This window comes from Clinocottus analis, unplaced genomic scaffold (genome assembly GCF_023055335.1).
Source record: "Clinocottus analis isolate CAN_PGR_092001 unplaced genomic scaffold, fCliAna1.0.p SCAF_6, whole genome shotgun sequence".
Taxonomy (NCBI): Eukaryota; Metazoa; Chordata; class Actinopteri; order Perciformes; family Cottidae; genus Clinocottus; species Clinocottus analis.
This window is the reverse complement of record NW_027176218.1, coordinates 140383-158242: the sequence shown is the minus strand read 5'-3', so window position 1 is coordinate 158242 and position 17860 is coordinate 140383. Positions and strand designations below refer to the sequence as shown.

At 44.4% G+C, this 17860-nt stretch overlaps 1 protein-coding gene across 7 annotated transcripts in view; it reads left to right on the top strand.

The window, feature by feature from the left end:
- Positions 1 to 17860, top strand: part of kif21a (kinesin family member 21A) — a 42443-nt gene that overhangs the window by 23140 nt on the left and 1443 nt on the right. Inside the window, exons 11-34 of one of the 7 annotated variants that reach the window (XM_068602128.1) lie at positions 480 to 668; positions 1650 to 1721; positions 2157 to 2232; positions 2320 to 2428; positions 3162 to 3350; positions 3991 to 4190; positions 4517 to 4624; positions 4717 to 4785; positions 4899 to 5032; positions 5297 to 5441; positions 6217 to 6411; positions 7218 to 7319; positions 8382 to 8547; positions 9090 to 9110; positions 9808 to 9865; positions 10421 to 10472; positions 10598 to 10803; positions 11369 to 11488; positions 12998 to 13134; positions 14621 to 14795; positions 15018 to 15182; positions 15735 to 15852; positions 15942 to 16112; positions 16922 to 17121. In XM_068602128.1, coding sequence (XP_068458229.1) covers positions 480 to 668; positions 1650 to 1721; positions 2157 to 2232; positions 2320 to 2428; positions 3162 to 3350; positions 3991 to 4190; positions 4517 to 4624; positions 4717 to 4785; positions 4899 to 5032; positions 5297 to 5441; positions 6217 to 6411; positions 7218 to 7319; positions 8382 to 8547; positions 9090 to 9110; positions 9808 to 9865; positions 10421 to 10472; positions 10598 to 10803; positions 11369 to 11488; positions 12998 to 13134; positions 14621 to 14795; positions 15018 to 15182; positions 15735 to 15852; positions 15942 to 16112; positions 16922 to 17121 — 3177 coding nt within the window. Of the gene's footprint in view, positions 1 to 479; positions 669 to 1649; positions 1722 to 2156; positions 2233 to 2319; positions 2429 to 3161; positions 3351 to 3990; positions 4191 to 4516; positions 4625 to 4716; positions 4786 to 4898; positions 5033 to 5296; positions 5442 to 6216; positions 6412 to 7217; positions 7320 to 8381; positions 8548 to 9089; positions 9111 to 9807; positions 9866 to 10417; positions 10473 to 10597; positions 10804 to 11368; positions 11489 to 12997; positions 13135 to 14620; positions 14796 to 15017; positions 15183 to 15734; positions 15853 to 15941; positions 16113 to 16921; positions 17122 to 17860 lie in introns of all 7 variants that reach the window. The other 6 variants (XM_068602127.1, XM_068602130.1, XM_068602129.1 and 3 more) reach the window with 6 other exon arrangements.

The following is a 17860-nucleotide window of genomic DNA, read 5'->3' as shown; positions in this document are numbered from 1 at the left end:
TAATGCATTTACTTTGTAGAGTGAATTTCTTGCTACTCAAAGTCACTTTACATAATTAAAATATCATAAAAGCAGTAAGAGCACACAGTCAGATTTGGGATTTGAATGTTAGGTCGGAGACGTCTTAATATGTAGAGTTTCATCGTAAAACGCACAATAACAATCCGTACTTTTAGTTTTAGTTTGTACAGAAACATCTTTGTACAAAAGGAGAAACAATACAAGCGCTTCTGAAGGATGTCAATCAAACTGTGACGGTTGAATATTACTGCAAACAAGGATTTTACACGGTTAATAACATTTTCTCTGAGTTTACTTCTCTTAGTTTAGTTTTTCGTTGCATTGTCAGTGTGAATCAGCCCGTTGTCGCTCAACAGAACTATACTAACACACAGGAATCGGGTGGAGCTGCTTCGAGGTTCGTCCTGGAAGATTTGGCAACACAAAAGTATTTTATTTATTTATTTTCCCCCCGTCAGAGCCAAGCTCCTGGAGAGCGAAGCTGTGAACGAGAACCTGAGGAGGAACCTTTCTCGCGCCTCCAACCGGCAGTCGCTGTACGGAGCGCCGTCGCTGCTGGCGCCCGAGAAGGAGACCTCTGACATCATCGAGCTCGCCAAGAAGGACCTGGAGAAACTGAAGAAACGAGAGAAGAAGAAAAAGAAAAGGTGATAATACTGCAGACACCAACAAATTATAATCGGACTTTTTATATTTATGTTTTATTGGATGTGTTGCAGATGAATAAACCTCAAACTGGAATGACAATCAGGCTTTTTATCCTGAAACATTTAACATATATTATTATTATTACTACTACCAATGCTGTTAATAATAAATATGACAACAATTTAATCTTTTGTACATTAGACCGAGCAAATTTAACCCGTTAAAAACTGTGGAAGCAGTGTTGTCTCCAGACCTCTTTTTCCCTGTTTGAGTTGACGTACAAACCCCAAATTAATTCCAATACTTGTGTTTATTGTTTATATTTGTTCAGCAAAGTCTTTGGAAAAAAATGTGTATCTGCAAAAAAATCATTTTTAAAAGATATTTTGATCATAACTATGAACATCCAGCATGATATGAGCCAGATTCCCCTAGAAAAAGCCTCCTGGAGCGTCAATAAGACACCTTTATGGAAAGATTAGGACCTAAAGAATCAGAAGCTGCAACAAAAATCACAATAAAACAAAGTCTTGTCCTGTTAGGAAGAAGTTTCAGTCAAGAAACTGTGTCCTTTGGTTAAAAAATAGATGAAAAAAGTATTTTAGGCCAAAATATTGTCTGACTGGGGCATGCTGGGTATTAAAATGGACGCGTGAAGCCATGAACAACCTACACGTCATGTTTGTGACATAATAATCAGTATTCTAGTGCTGATGAGCGTCATGAGGAACGCAGGAGAGCTTCAGGGACTCGTGACGATGATGATGATGATGATGATGATGATGATGGCTCCAGGGTGACGATCACAGTTGTGTTGTTGGGGCTTTAACCCGGGGGGTGAAAGAACGTTTGCAGAGCTTCCTCTGATCCTTCTTCCCTCCATTCTTTCTTCCTCCGTTCATCTCTCGCTTCCCTTTTCCTGTTTCACCCCCCCTCCCCCCCCTCATATTCCCTCCCTCCCCCCCCTCCCCCACCCGAAGACTCCAGCAGCTGTTGGAGGAGAGAGAGAGGGAGGAAAGGGAGGAGATGGTGGAAGAGGTTGATGACGCCAGGTTTGTCAGAGCTTCCACCCTCCCTCATCCTCCGCTTCCCCTCCACGCCGACTCAGCGTTTTATTTCACTTTTTGATCGTTTATTTTGCGCAGGCGTGAGACTCATCACTTCACTTCCATCCTTTTGTATTTTTTACTACATAACAGTTTGGTGTGAAACATCGCTAACACTCTGCTTTTTGGGGTAAAACATCCATCCAACAGATCTGCTTCACGGACTTGACGCACACTTTTTATTTGCTCCCTACGTTTATGTAAAAACACACGCTATCTTTTCCACAGACAAGCTCATGAGCACAGAAGCATCCAGTCAGTGAAGGTCAATAAAAGAAGTTTGTCTGTCAAAAAGACGGTGATGATGTCTTCATTCACTGCAGCTGCTTTTGGGTTTGGAAACTTCTCTCTCTGACTCTCCGCCATGTCTGAATCTTTCAGCGCCACCAAGGAGGAAGTTCCTGACAACGAGCAGGAGAAGGGAACCTCGGAGCGAGCCGGCGAGGAAGCAGATATTGTACGACCGACCGCCTCGATTTTTCACCTGTGCGACTAAAAACAAATGACGTTGGAAATGTTTGACTGAGAGCGTTTCGTCTCGCAGGAGGTGCAGGAAGCCAGCGACCACGAGGAGGAGGACGAGGAGGAGGACGAGGAGGAGATGGACGTGGAGGAGAGCTCCGAGGATTCGGACTCGGAGACGGATGAGAAAGGTATGAAGGGAGGAAGAGGAGGAGGAGTGTTTGGTCTGGTTCTCCACCAGGGGGCGCTGTTCACTCGCTGACGGACTCGTGTCTCCAGCCTGAAAGTTCGAGCTGAACACTTTGAGTTATAACTTCAGCCAAGATGCTTCAGAGACGCTGAGTGAAAACAACTGAAGCTTCCTTTATGGAAGATTTACACCTGGTGGTGGAATGTGAAGTACTTTTACTCAAGCAAAGTACACATTTCAGATACTTTATAGTATTTAACGTCTTATTTTCCAGATATGTGGATGTTGAATGTTTGTGATAAACTGGAAGATGAAATGTTTCCTCTAAGTGCTGAAGGAAAAAACATTTATTTCAAGTGAGTTCCAGTTATTTTAAAGAGAAATAGGAACTTCATTCATAGAGCACTTTTTAAAAACTAAGTTTTACAAAGTGCTCTACACAACTGAAATGCCAGTAAACAAAAAATGACTTTACCATGAAGGCAAATGACTAAAATAAACAAACAAACAAAAACAGAGGAACAAAATAACTGCATACGAAAATCTGACATAAAAGGACGACATCACTTCAAATAATTCTATTAAGTGATTTAACAGAAGTTATTGATCCTTCAAGGCTTCTCGTCTCCTGTACAGTCCTGTCAAAGCATTTTTATAACACCAGAGACGATCAATACTGTCGATCAGGAGGATGCGACCACCTGATCTCACAGTCGTGTCTCCCCCCCGGACAGAGAACTTCCAGGCCGACCTGGCCAACATCACCTGCGAGATCGCCATCAAGCAGAAGCTGATCGACGAGCTGGAGAACAGCCAGCGGCGCCTGCACACGCTGAAGCAGCAGTACGAGCAGAAGCTGATGATGCTGCAGTGCAAGATCAGGGACACGCAGCTGGAGAGGGACCGCGTCCTGCAGAACATGAGTAAGACACACCAGCGCGCCCAACCCCCCCGAGCATCATTCATCCTCTGGTGAAGCCATGTGGGGTTTATTTCAGGACTTAAAACAAAAGTGCATGTACGTTCTCTTCTTGTCCCTTGATTCCATTCGCAAGAATTTATATCTCAGCCTCATGTTTGATGTCAGTTTTTATCTTCAGTAATGAAAAGACGCTGATGGACTTCACAGAAATTCTTTAAAGTGAAAGCTCTCTTTCTCTTTCTTTCTCTCTCTCTCTCTCTCTCTCTCTCTCTCTCTCTCTCTCTCTCTCTCTCTCTCTCTCTCTCTCTCTCTCTCTCTCTCTCTCTCTCTCTCTCTCTCTCTCTCCCCGCCGGCAGCCAGACGGCGACAGTTACATTTATATTTATCAGCACTAATGGATCAAAGCATTGTTGCGTGCGGATTTTAAAAGCACGGAGGAGTTTTCAGCTCGTCTTATTAAGAGAGCGAGAGGACAAAAAGAGACTCTTTGACAACTGGAGATCAAGGTTTCTGACTGTTTGAACCATTAAAGAAAATGTTTTGTTAATGCAAAAAAAAAAAAACCAGCGAAAAAAGTTCTGTCATTTTTTTTTTTCTTCTCACGAGTTTTCCCGACGTGTTTCGGTGTCGCTCGCTTTCAGACACGGTGGAAACCGGCACGGACGACAAGTCGCGCAAGATCAAGGCCGAGTACGAGAAGAGGCTGAGCGTCATGAACAAGGAGCTGCAGAAGCTGCAGTCGGCGCAGAAGGAGCACGCCCGGCTGCTGAAGAACCAGTCGCAGTACGAGAAGCAGCTGAGGAAGCTGCAGGTGGACGTGGGCGAGATGAAGAAGACCAAGGTGGGTACTTACGACGTAAACTCCACCTGCGGCGCTGTGGGCGCGGCCGCGAGGTCGCTCTGCCCGCCGTCTGTGTGGGGATGATCGAGTGTCATCAGAAACATGATTTACTTCAATTAGCGACGTCTCTTCTCGACTATCTCTCCTGTGAATCTCCATTTTCAGGTTTTTATCCCCCCAAAAAACATTCAAATGATTGAAAACGTGCAGCAGGCCGTCTCCCACACCCACGCTATTGACTCCCTTTGTGTGTGTGTGTGTGTGTGTGTGTGTGTGTGTGTGTGTGTGTGTTTCACGTACATCCTCTCTGCTCTCTTGCTCTCCAGGTGCGCCTCATGAAGCAGATGAAGGAGCAGCAGGAGAAGAACAGGATGAACGAGTCTCGCAGGAACCGAGAAATCGCGTCGCTGAAGAAAGACCAGAGGAAGCAAGAGGTCAGCGGCGAGGAGGGAGGAAGGAAGGAAGGAGGGACGGAGGGAAAAGAGTTTCCCGTTGTCATGGTCTTGACGCTCTCGTTGTGTTGCAGCACCAGCTGAAGCTGCTGGAGGCTCAGAAGCGGCAGCAGGAGCTCATTCTGAGGAGGAAGACCGAGGAGGTGAGCGGCCGACACACACTCACCTGGATCTCACCTGCGATTCACCACGGATGCAGGAGAACACGTGCAGCATGCTTCTTCCTCTTTTTTGTTGGTGTGTGTGTGTCCGCCAGGTGACGGCTCTGAGGAGGCAGACCAGGCCCACCTCGGGTAAGGTGGTGAGGAAGGAGCCGGTGCAGGACTCCAGCTACAGACCTCCATCTGGACGCTTGTACTCCTCCGGCAACGCCGCTCCCAACGGCAGCCGGTGAGCGAGGGAGCGATGCTAAATATAGATAGCGCTTTTTCTGAGACCAAAATAGGCCGTTTCTTCTCTCCTCGCAGCAGTAAATAACTACGTGGAAGCTGCACCCTCATAAGTCAAATCCTCTTTGCACTTTTAGCCGTTTATTGTGTTGCATTCGCACAGATAAAGCTGCACCTGCAACATGTTTGCGAGTTCATTTACATCATCAATGTTTCATGCATTATTGACCTGTGTGTGTGCGTGTGTGTGTGTGCGTGTGTGCAGGTCCTCCTACAGGCGCACGGCGGGTATTTACTCCACCAGAATTGCACGCAATAAATGGCAGTCTCTGGAGCGCCGGATCACCGACGTCATCATGCAGAGGATGACCATCTCCAACATGGAGGCCGACATGAACCGCCTGCTGAAGGTAACGAGACTATCTATCTATCTATCTATCTATCTATCTATCTATCTATCTATCTATCTATCTATCTATCTATCTATCTATCTATCTATCTATCTATCTATCTATCTATCTACCTATCTATCTACCTACCTACCTACCTCTCCATCCATCCATCTATCTATCCATCTATTTATTTCTCTCTGTCTCTCTCTCTCTCTCTCTCTCTCTCTGTCTCTCTCTCTCTCTCTCTGTCTCTCTCTCTCTCTCTCTCTCTCTCTGTCTCTGTCTCTCTCTCTCTCTCTCTGTCTCTGTCTCTCTCTGTCTCTCTCTCTCTCTCTCTCTCTCTGTCTCTGTCTCTCTCTGTCTCTCTCTCTCTCTCTCTCTCTCTCTCTGTCTCTGTCTCTCTCTGTCTCTCTCTCTCCATCTATCTCTCTCTCTCTCTCCCTCCATCTATCTCTCCATCTATCTATCTCTCCCTCAGAGGAGTCTTTAACTCTTTACCTCTTCCACATTGTCTTCATCTTGTTTCACAACGTCAAACAGAAATAAAACATTTTAACTGAACTCTTTGATCTTCTGCAACATTTTAACTGAACTCTTTGATCTCCTGCAACATTTTAACTGAACTCTTTGATCTTCTGCAACATTTTAACTGAACTCTTTGATCTCCTGCAACATTTTAACTGAACTCTTTGATCTCCTGCAACATTTTGAAAAGTCTCCTGAGACCTGAAATCGGTTCTAAATGTTGTGAGGTCGGTGTGTTTTGTGTTTTGTGTGTTTGTCTCCTCCCCAGCAACGAGAGGAGCTGACCAAGCGTAAGGAGAAGGTCATCAGGAAGAGGGACCGTCTGTCCAGGGAGGGGCCCGAGGCGGAGAAGGCGGCGAGCCCCCTGAACGAGGAAGTGGACGCTTTGACGGCCAACATCGACTACATCAACGACGGCATCGCCGACTGCCAGGCCAACATCATGCAGATGGAGGAGGCCAAGGTGGGGCAGGGGTTCGACCACTGGTTCTCAAACTGTGGGGCGCGACCCTCTAGTGGGGCGCCGAGGGATTGCAGGTGGGGCGCAGGGGGCGATCCTATGGAAGCCCATTTCCGCCACACACAAAAATAAATAGGACCAAAAAAAAATATTTTTTTTAAATTAGGGCAATAAAAATAAAAAAAGGACCCAAAAATAAATAAATAAATTGGACCCCCCAAAAAATTTTGGACTTTTTTTTTTTTTTTTTTTAAACTTTTTTTGTTGACTTGAAAAAAGGAAGATTTTTTTTTTTTTTTTTAATTGTCATTTTTTTGGGTGACGGGGCGGGGGGTCCTAATTTTTTTTATTTTTTTTGGTTCTAATTGTTTTTTCTTTTTTTTTTTTTGGTCCTAATATATATATATATATTTTTTGGTCCTAATTTTTTTTTTGTGTGTGGCGGGATTGGGCTTCCATAAGATGCAGATTCTTAAAAAGATTTTTTTTTTTTTACATGTTTTTAAGAATCCTTTATTAATCCCACAGCGGGGGGATTATTCTCAGCATGTCACCATCCCCAGTAATGAAGCAACTTTGTGCTGCGGTGAAACTCTGGGGCTTCAGTGCCTTGCTCAAGGACACTTCAACATTAAACTATGGGGAGAAAACAGGGATCCAACCGGCTTCCTTGCTCATCTTTTAAGCCAAATATGAGTTATTTTTTGCACATATATAACTTTATTTGCATTGTTTTAACAAAGTGAGTACACATGTTATTAGTTTGTCAGATGGAGCATAAAAGCTCTTTTGTCCTTGTTTCCTCGCAGGAGGAAGGCGACACGGTGGACATCTCGGCCGTGGTTAGCTCCTGCACGCTGACGGAAGCTCGCTTCCTGTTGGATCACTTCATGCTGATGGCCATCAACAAGGTACCGGCCCGTCAGGAGGCTTCACCGTCCACTTAAATCATCTCCTGGTGCAGAATCCATTACGTTTAAGTCGTAGGACTAAGCTCCGCCTACTGAGATTTTCCGCCATTTTTAATTTAGTTTTATTACCGTTCTAATGTTTATGTATATTACTTGATTTTTATCTGTATGTACTTGTGAGCAGTGCTGCTGTAATCCTGTAATTTCCCCACTGAGGGAATAACAAAGGATTATCTCATCTATGAAGGTAGATTTGTGTCTTTTTCACCTGAGCAAATTTCTTGTTTGTAAGTAAATTATCTCAAAACCTTTGCTCTCATTTCAAAAATTTGCTCTCTCCAAAAAAAAATGCTCTAAAAAAAAAAGAAAATTGCTCTGAAAACTAAAATTTGCTGTAAAAAAAAAAAATTGCTCTAAAAAAAAAAAAATGCTCTTAAAACTAAAATAATGTGTTTTTTTAAGAGCAATTTTATATTTTTTTACAGCGTTTTTTTTTTTTGGAGCGAGCAATTTTTGGAATTGAGAGCAAAGATTTGGAGATAATTTACTTACAAACAAGAATTTTTTTCGGGTAAAAAAGACACAAATCTACCTTCATACTTATCTTAATAGTAACTGTGAGGGTCAGCCAGCTTGACCTGTTCAGGGATTATTATGCCATAAATCTACATCATAATTAAGTCATTTATTAGACATAGTACCCAGATATATTTAAAAAGTTGCTCTATTTGCCCTTAAAGTATATTTTTCAGATCATAAAGAAGGAAAAGGAAGCGTTCTCTGATACGCAGTTGCAATAGTTTTACTATATAATCTGGATTAAATTGATTCTGCGTTCATATAAAGGCAACGAGACGATATTCTGGTGTCTGAAGCGTTATGGTTTACGTTTGTCGGCCGATCAGTATCGATCAATTACGTTCTGGCTCTTGATCGGTTTGAAAATGATCCGGTGAGCGCGGCTCGTTGTCGTGCGACGCGTCGTCTCTGGACCTCGTGACATTCCTGTAAAACAGAAAAACCCGTCGTTCAGCGCTCCTCCGCCCCTCCGCCCCTCTTCAGGGCCTGCAGGCGGCGCAGAAGGAGTCCCAGGTGAAGGTGATGGAGGGCCGGCTGAAGCAGACGGAGATCACCAGCGCCACGCAGAACCAGCTGCTCTTCCACATGCTGAAGGAGAAGGCCGAGTTCAACCCGGAGCTGGACGCCCTGCTGGGCAACGCGCTGCAAGGTGACGCCGCCGCCGCCGCCGCCGCCATTTGCCTCTGAAGCTGAGGACCCAAAACACGACCACACCCCCCGCTGGTTCAACCCGGTCCACCTCCTGGAAGTGTCCTTCATGCTCCGTCCACTAGGATTCAGATTTTAATCTGAGAGACGATGATTTAGTGACAGAAATTCTGTAACTTGCTGACTTTCAGGAAGTCGACTGGGTTGCCGGTCAGTTGCATGCTGGGGGATTATTGCCTGTTGCCTCCTGCTGAACAGAAGCTGGCCTGATTATTGATCATAACGAGCGCCACGTAAAAAAAAATCCATGTGACAAATTCATAAAAGTGTATAAAATAATTGATTTTTACAGATGTTTAACGCTCTCGTTCCCAGCTTCTGTTCAGCCGGATGTTTTACAAGTAGCTGCACTTCAATTTTCTTTAGTTTGTTTTACTTTAATATTTCTGGGGGACAGTGTTTTTGATTTGTGCGTTGCCTTTTTTTTCTGTTCCCCCACGTTTTCTTCCTTTTTTTTGTTTTGTTGTTTTATGTTTTTTGCAGAGCTAGGTAACATCCCGGCCGGTAAGTGAAACCATATTAGACTCCTCCCTAATCTGTGTTATGAACGCATGGTTCCTTCCCTTCTTTTTTGTTTTTTGCACTCAGAACTAACGAACCCCTAACACAGAAACAGGTGCATGAGGTGCGACACAACTCCATCATCTGTCCGCTCACCTCTTCCCTTCCCCCTTCGTCTGGATACGCTCGTCCTCGTCCTCCTCGTCCTCCTCTTCCTCGTCCTCCATGCGCTGCAGCCTCCACGCTTAACCCTCCGCAGGAAGCACACAACATGGACGTCGTGGCTTCTGTCGGGCCCCTGTGAGCCCAGAGGGAGCGACGGACTAACGATCCCTCTTCCCTCGCCCCCCCACACACACCTCTTGATAACCCTCTTGACCTCTGACCCCTCCTCCCCTCCTCATTTCCCCCCCGATCGCAGCTCCGTGAGGACCGAGCTGTCCTCGATAAAGCAGCATGGCGCCGCGCTGACATCATCCGCTTCCCCTCTTCATCTCTTCTCCACATTTTGTAGCAGAAAAGAGAAAAAAGCCTCACACTTTAGTGGAAAGTTGGCAAAATGATAAATTATTAAAAAGCGTAGGAAAAGTGTTTTTTTTTTAGTTTTTTGTAGAAAGTCCTAAGCAGACGTCTCGGGCTCATCAGCCCGCAGGGTTTTCCTCTAAACTCTTTAATTAGATTCTCGGCTCTCTTCCCACAGAAAATGGAGACGATAGCAGCAGCGACGAGTCGGCTCAGAGCCCCTCAGCCGAAGGGAAGTAAGTTAATGTTTAACATAAATACATAACCATGAGATCACAGTGTGTCATATTAACAAGTCATGAGCTACGTAGTGTTATGTGGCGTTATGATATGTATATATATGTATGTATGTGTGCGTTGTGTTCCTGTGAATGTTAAAGCTGCGTGACCTTATTTTATTATTTTACGTTGTTTTAATGTTCCACTATTTTAGATTCAATATACTTAAATGGCTCCTAACTCTTTCTAAAACTTAAATAATCCCCTTAATTTGTATTATACACAATATAACTTAACTATTTACCTTAAATAATCAACTTAATGTGTATCATATACAGTATAACTTAACTATTACCTTAAATAATCAACTTAATGTGTAGATTCACATTAAGTTGATTAATGTTATATACAGTATAACTTAACTATTACCTTAAATAGTTACCTAATAGTTACTTAATAGTTACCTGTTATTTGTGCAGTGTGGTGTGTGTCTGTGAGATGTTTCGTCTTCATGCTGCATCCTGTGTCTCGTGTGTTTCTATTGATATAAAACTCGTTCCCTCCGTCAGCAGCTTGACATCAGACCTCATGAAGCTCTGCGGGGAGACCAAGACAAGAAATAAGGTATTACAACGTGCACATACAAGATATAAGAAAGTATAAAGTGTGCACGCCTCGTTCTGCACATGCACGAGCATCCCCTCCTCCAACTCCATCCTGTCTTTCCTCCTCCCTCCTCCTCCCGTCAGGCTCGCAGGAGGACCACCACTCAGATGGAGTTGCTGTACGCTAACAGCGACTCCGCCCCCGACGCCGCCGCCGCCGCCGACTTCTCCGGCCCGATGCCGCCGTTGGCCGAGACGCCGGACGGGGCGGCGGACGTGGACTCGTCAGGCTCATCGGTCAGGGACTACGCAGCGCTCTCCCCCGGCTTTTCCTCTAAAATGGGCAGCATGTAAGTCCAGGCCCGGCTCTCTGTCGCTAACACCGTGACGTCCTACTGCCTTCCTTCCTGCATGTTTGATGTCGCGGCGACATCCTCTGCTTTCACTTCATTTTTTGGACATTATTCATGCATACATCCCCCAAACTATCATTTTTAAAAGGTAGCTGCATGTCAAGAAAAGCTAATCATAACATTTTTATGGCTTAATTGTTGCTGTTCGCTGCGTAAACTACCCTTTTCTAATTCCTAATTATGCAAAAATACTAACACATTGCTTTTACCGGCTTGTAAAAAGCCATGTTTTGGCAAATAAAGTACCAGAATATGAATATATTTTAGCGTAGCACAGAACCAACACAGTTAAACATGAGCTTGGCGAAGAGTCCACTCCTGTTTTGGGACTTTAAAACATCAGGTAACTTGTGTTTTTCTGTGCGCTGCGTTCTTCATCTCGTCACTGTTGCCATCATTTATATGTTTTCACATCCTTTCATCCTTGTTTTGTTTTTTTTCTTTTGTATACTGTCTTTGTGTGTCGTCTGTGGATAACCTTAAATGAAACTGAACCGATCAGCTCGGGCTCCAGAACCTCGTCGGGGCTGGAGAGGCGAGCGCCGGAGCCCTCGCCGCTCGCCCGCAGGAAGACCTACGACAAGGCAGCGGCCGAAAGGGCAAAGGTCAAGGAGACCAAACAGTAAGCGCTGGCTGCCGACGCTGCGGCGGCTGCACAAAAAACGCCGGTGGGGGAAAACGCAAAAATAACACCTTCAACTCTACTAATCCTTCTGGGTTTGAAGACGCATGCCGCAAAAGCTCTGCGCCCGGCGCGATGACCTTTTGACCTTTGACCTTGACTCTAATTTAGTGCTCAAGTTGCTAATCAACCTCTTCTGCTGCCGATCTGCTGCTGTCTTTCCTCCTCCTTTGGTCTGATCGGGAGGTTTTTGAAGGCGAGAAGTCTGAAACGTAACAAAGAGCCGCTTCATCTGTTCCCAGCAAACACTGAGCAACGACGAAACCGATGGAATAGTAATATTCAGCTCAACGTGCCGTGGTCTCCTGGGTGAAAGTCCTGTGCAAAATCTCAATCAATCAAAAGCAAATGCATGCATTGGCTTCCTTCATATCAATAATATGATGATAACAAACTTCCTGGCTTGTCAGATTAGGTTTGACTGGATAATGATGACATCATTTCTCCACCGGAGGATCAATGTCGTCGTTCTGCTGTAAAATGATCACGTGACGACGGAAACACACAAAGAAAACGTTTTCAGGCTAAAGTTACATTATTATTGTGTTTTTTAAAGTGTTTTCTCTTTCACAAGTACATAGGTTCAGTCTACAGCTACAATAAGAAGTTTTTCCTCTAAATTTCCTCCAGAAACGTGTTTTTCTCTGTCTGTCCACCTATGAAAACTTAGCGGCGAACGGAAAAAAAAGCTGCTCCCAAAACAATCGTGACTCTAGAGTTGTCTTTACTTTTTTTGGGACAAATCCTACTCATTGTGCTTCTTTTTTTTTAAAGTCGTATCCAATACAGAACGATTAAGGGACTTCGATAACAGCAGGAAAGTAATTGCCGTTTAATTCAGGAGCAAATTGGGTCTCGGGAAAAATTTTCTTGGATCAATACATATTTACAACAAACCCGAAACAGTGTCGTCTTCAGATTATTACTCATGAAGACCCTCAATAATTCTCAATAATCCTCTCTTTCTCCATTATTCTGCACCCAGCGGCCATTTTAAACACTCACAACTCCTTCGTGTCGACGTCTGGGTTCGCTTCACACCGTCAGCTCCACTGACGCTGATCGCTTCCACTCTTAGAGTTTGGACATTTACTCCATCGGGCGGCAATTTGTCAACTCGGCCGGCCAATTAGAGATCGATCCGAGTGTCCTTGATGATCCGACACCGCTGGTTTCCTCTTGTCTTTTGTCTCTCTGGGTGTTGTGTGTGTTTTCATCTGTTGTGGCCTCCGTTGTTCACGACACAGGAAAAGGTGACGTCTGCTCATCCTCCTGTGAGCCGCTTCCCGTCTTCTCTTTTTCTGTTTCTGATTCGCAGCATCGTGCTAATCAGCCACGAGCTGCACGCTGCGCATCACTCTGGCTTGTGTGGGCGTGTGATTTTCCTGCTGCGCGCAGATTGTCCGACAGTGTTTGACAGAGATGTGTGTGTGTGTGTGTGTTTTTCAGGGGTGTCATTAACCCGGTGCCAGCCACCAAAAGCAGCCGGTCGGCGACGTTGCAGTGCGTCCACGTGGCGGAGGGACACAGTAAAGCCGTCCTGTGTGTGGACTGCACCGACGACCTTCTGTTCACAGGATCCAAAGGTCAAACCTCACAGTCCCTCCACCCTCAATAAGACACGCCTACCCTCAATAAGACACGCCTACCGTCTATAAGACACGCCTCCCTTCAATAAGACACGCCTCCCTTCAATAAGACACGCCTACCGTCTATAAGACACGCCTCCCTTCAATAAGACACACCCACCTTCAATAAGACACGCCTACCCTCAATAAGACACGCCTACCCTCAATAAGACACGCCTACCTTAAATAAGACACGCCTACCCTCAATAAGACACGCCTACCCTCAATAAGACACGCCTACCTTCAATAAGACACGCCTACCTTCTATAAGACACGCCTTCTCTAATCCCTCTGTCTCGTCTCATCCGTATTCCTCACTCATTTCACTTCTTATCGCAGCAAATTTATTACGCTTTTTTGACATGTTGTTATGCATTTTTTTAAATATATAACAACAAATAAAACCTGACGGGATTCATCAGGATTGTCATGTGCACAGCGTGAGGATGAAGCGACATCCTCCGTTACAGCGGAGGGGGAGATTTATGATGATGAATGGAGGTGAAGATATTGGCAATCAACTGGATTGAAGTTGTGGTTCAGGACGAAGCAACACTCCTGACGTTTTGTTTTCATGTCGTGTTTTTATGCATCGACGCAGAAACATTTCCTGTCGGTCGTGACCTCGAGCGGCAATTTATGTCCCAGAGCCCTGAAATGCTGACGGATTATGCAGTTTGTCTGATGTTTTTTGTTTTTTTTCAAGTCCGGCCAGCAGTATCTATTTTTAGAAGCCATCCTCGGCCTCTGACCTCTTCTGCACGGCGTTCAAACGCCTTGATTCATGCTTTTTATCTTCTCAAAGACTTGACCGCTGTGACTCCGTCCTTCAGAGTATCGACCGCAGGTTCAGAAGGTTTCTCGCTGTTTAAAACCGACCCCAACGCACTTATTTCTTTATGCGATTTTTGTCTTTTTTTACCCTTTTTAATTGGCTTCTTTCTTTCAAGCATTTTATTTTAAGTTTTTACAAGTTACACCTTACCTCATAAAACAAAATATATCAGTGTAACAACTAATCAGACGAGGACAGAAACACACAGACTTAAATCGACTCATCATAACAATTGTCTTTATTATTTATTGTTTTTTGATTCTATTGCATTTTATTTGTATTCATTGTTTTTGATATATGTGTACTCTGTAGCAGTGGTTCAGTTTATTATATATATATATATATATATATATATATATATATATATATATATATATATATATATTTAAAAAAATCTTGAAAAAAAAAATCAACTACATTCAAGTTGTCTATATATATATAAAAAGCGACTTGAAAAAAAAAAAAAATTTAAAAAAATAAGTAAACATAAAAAGCGACATAAAAATAAATAAATAAATTTATATATATATATATATATATATATATATATATATATAATTTATTCAACTTGTTGTCATAATGGTGAGTTGACTTCCTGTCTTCCTGCAGACCGGACCTGTAAGGTGTGGAACCTGGTGACGGGTCAGGAGATAATGTCCCTGGCCGGTCACCCCAACAACGTGGTGTCGGTGCGCTACAGCTCCAGCCTGGTCTTCACCGTCTCCACCTCCTACATCAAAGTCTGGGACATCCGGGACTCGGCCAAGTGCATCCGAATGCTCACGTGAGTGCTCCGGTCTGAAGATGGAGGTCATGTTTTTGGTTTTATATGGGACAATAGGACAAATAGTCATTCTAGTTGCCCATGTTTTTCATAGATTGTGGAAAGAGCTTAGAAGGAGCTAATGTAAACTTCAATATTCCTGCACGCGGTGCGTTAGCATTAACGTTAGCGTTAGCGAGCTCCTCTGCAGAGTCGTGACGCGCCTCCCCGTGTGTTCTCCAGGTCCTCCGGTCAGGTGAATGTCGGCGACGCCTGTGCGTCCAACACCAGCCGGACCGTCACCATCCCGGCCGGGGAGAACCAGATCAACCAGATCGCCCTCAACCCCAACGGGACGGTTCTGTACGCCGCCGCCGGGAACTCCGTGAGAGTCTGGGACCTGAGAAGGTAAAAACCAAACGTTGTCGTCTGAATGTGGTGTTTTTTAACCTCTCTGGAGTGTTTTTTCTGGGCGGTGGCAGTCTGGTTAAACGCAGCGATCTGTTGGTAAAATATCTTCTCAACTGCCAGATGGATTGTGGTTAAGTTTTGTACATTAATTAATTCTCCCTAAAAGGTTTTGGTGATCTTCTGATTAGTCATCTGGTTTCCAGACACAATGTCTCTAACGCGTAATAATCAAATTCCCGTCGGCCGCCAATGTACTTTGAGGCTAATGCTAAGATGCTAAACGTTGGTGGGATGTTAGGAAAAGATTGGTCAATATTCTTATTAGTTTATTTACTTTTTTAATGCAAAATGCACATCGTGAGTTTATTCCCGTTTCAATGTGTCGTCCATCATTCACAGCCGGCTCTCGGCGTTTTTGATGAATTGTTCCTGTAAGAAAGTGAAACCATTTTATAATCGGCGCTCTGGATGATTGAAAATACCGCCGAGATTGAATGTTCCAGACTATTTTAATTTAATACCGTTTCTTTTACGTGATGTTCCTGTCAGATTTGCATCCACGGGGAAGCTGACGGGTCACCTCGGCCCCGTGATGTGTCTGACCGTGGATCAGTCTGCAAACAACCAGGACCTGGTGATCACCGGGTCCAAGGACCACTACATCAAGGTGCGCTTCCTTCCACCTCCTTGTGTCCTGGAATCAGGAACAACATCTGTGAGTTACGAGAGCTTTTAACGTCCGGCGTTCTGTTGCAGCTGTTCGACGTGACCGAGGGCTCTCTGGGGAGCATCGGCCCCACGCACAACTTTGAACCGCCCCATTACGACGGCATCGAGTCCCTGGTGGTCCAGGGGGACATTTTGTTCAGCGGCTCTCGAGACAACGGCATCAAGAAGTGGGACCTGGACCGCAAAGACCTCCTGCAGGTACCGCGGATGATGAGCGATGATTTGGTTTTGGCGTTTGATTCGATGTCTACCAGAGAATTCAAAATGCTGAAGATGAAATATAGAAATAATTCTCTCTTAATACCCTCACATACCTTTAATAAGACACACCGACCTTCAATAGGACACACCTACCTTCAATAAGACACACCTACCTTCAATAAGACACGCCTACCTTCAATAAGACACGCCGACCTTCAATAGGACACGCCTCCCTTCAATGAGACACACCTACTTCCAATAAGACACGCCCACCTCAATAGGACACGCCTACCTTCAATAAGACATGCCTACTTCCAATAAGACACGCCTACCTTCAATAAGACACACCTACCTTCAATAAGACACGCCTACTTCCAATAAGACACGCCTACCTTCAATAAGACATGCCTACTTCCAATAAGACACGCCGACCTTCAATAGGACACGCCTCCCTTCAATGAGACACACCTACCTTCAATAAGACACGCCGACCTTCAATAGGACACGCCTCCCTTCAATGAGACACACCTACCTCCAATAAGACACACCTACCTTCAATAAGACATGCCTACTTCCAATAAGACACGCCTACCTTCAATAAGACACACCTACCTTCAATAAGACACGCCCACCTCCAGTGAGACAATGAGGATTTGATCCCCTTTGTGCCAATAAATCACAGATCAGATCTAAATCAAAAAGCATTTGTCTCACATTAACTATATATTTTTCCATAATGGCCCTGTGGCAGGACTTTAAATCCTCGTGGTATCGGTCATAAAACCTGGATCCTTTCTCTCCGACAGCAAGTGCCGAACGCGCACCGTGACTGGGTGTGTGCGCTGGGCGTCGTACCCGGGTCGCCGGCCCTGCTGAGCGGCTGCAGGGGGGGGGTGCTCAAGCTGTGGCACACGGACACGCTGGGCACGCTGGGCGAGCTGAAGGGCCACGAGAGCCCCATCAACGGCATCTCCACCAACAGCAGCCACCTGTTCACCGCCTCCGAGTGAGTCCACCCACACACACACACACACAACCCTGGAAAGGTCCTGGAAATGTGTTATATTCATGTGTTCATGACGTTCATTCACACTGAGTTTGAAATAATGAATCTGCTTTTAAAAGAAAGAGGCTCAACATATCAGCAGCATACATACAGGCATCTATATAAATGTTTATTCTTTTAATCAAACTATTGTCTCTCATTCATTTGAGTCATTTAAGGTTTACTGTATGCTTTGAATCCTCATTGTTAGTTTAAATACTACATTTTATCACTTTTTACTGTTTACACACACATTTCACACAATGTTTGCTCATGAACATTTGGTTTAAAGTCATTGAAAGTTCTGAAAATTTGGTTTGATGTCATGGAAATTTGATTTGAGGTCCTGGAAAAGTCTTGGAAATTTGGTTTGATGCCATGGAAATTTGATTTGAAGTCCTGGAAAAGTCCTGGAAATTTGGTTTGATATTATGGAAATTTGGTTTAAAGTCCTGGAAATTTGGTTTGAAGTCCTGGAAAAGTCCTTGAAATTTGGTTTGAAGTCCTTGAAATTTGGTTTGAAGTCCTTGAAATTTGGTTTGAAGTCCTTGAAATTTGGTTTGAAGTCCAGGAAATTTGGTTTGAAGTCCAGGAAATTTGGTTTGAAGTCCTTGAAAATGTGTTTGAAGTCCTTGAAAATGTGTTTGAAGTCCTGAAATGTTTTGTTTGAAGTCCTAGAAATTTTGTTTGAAGTCCTTGA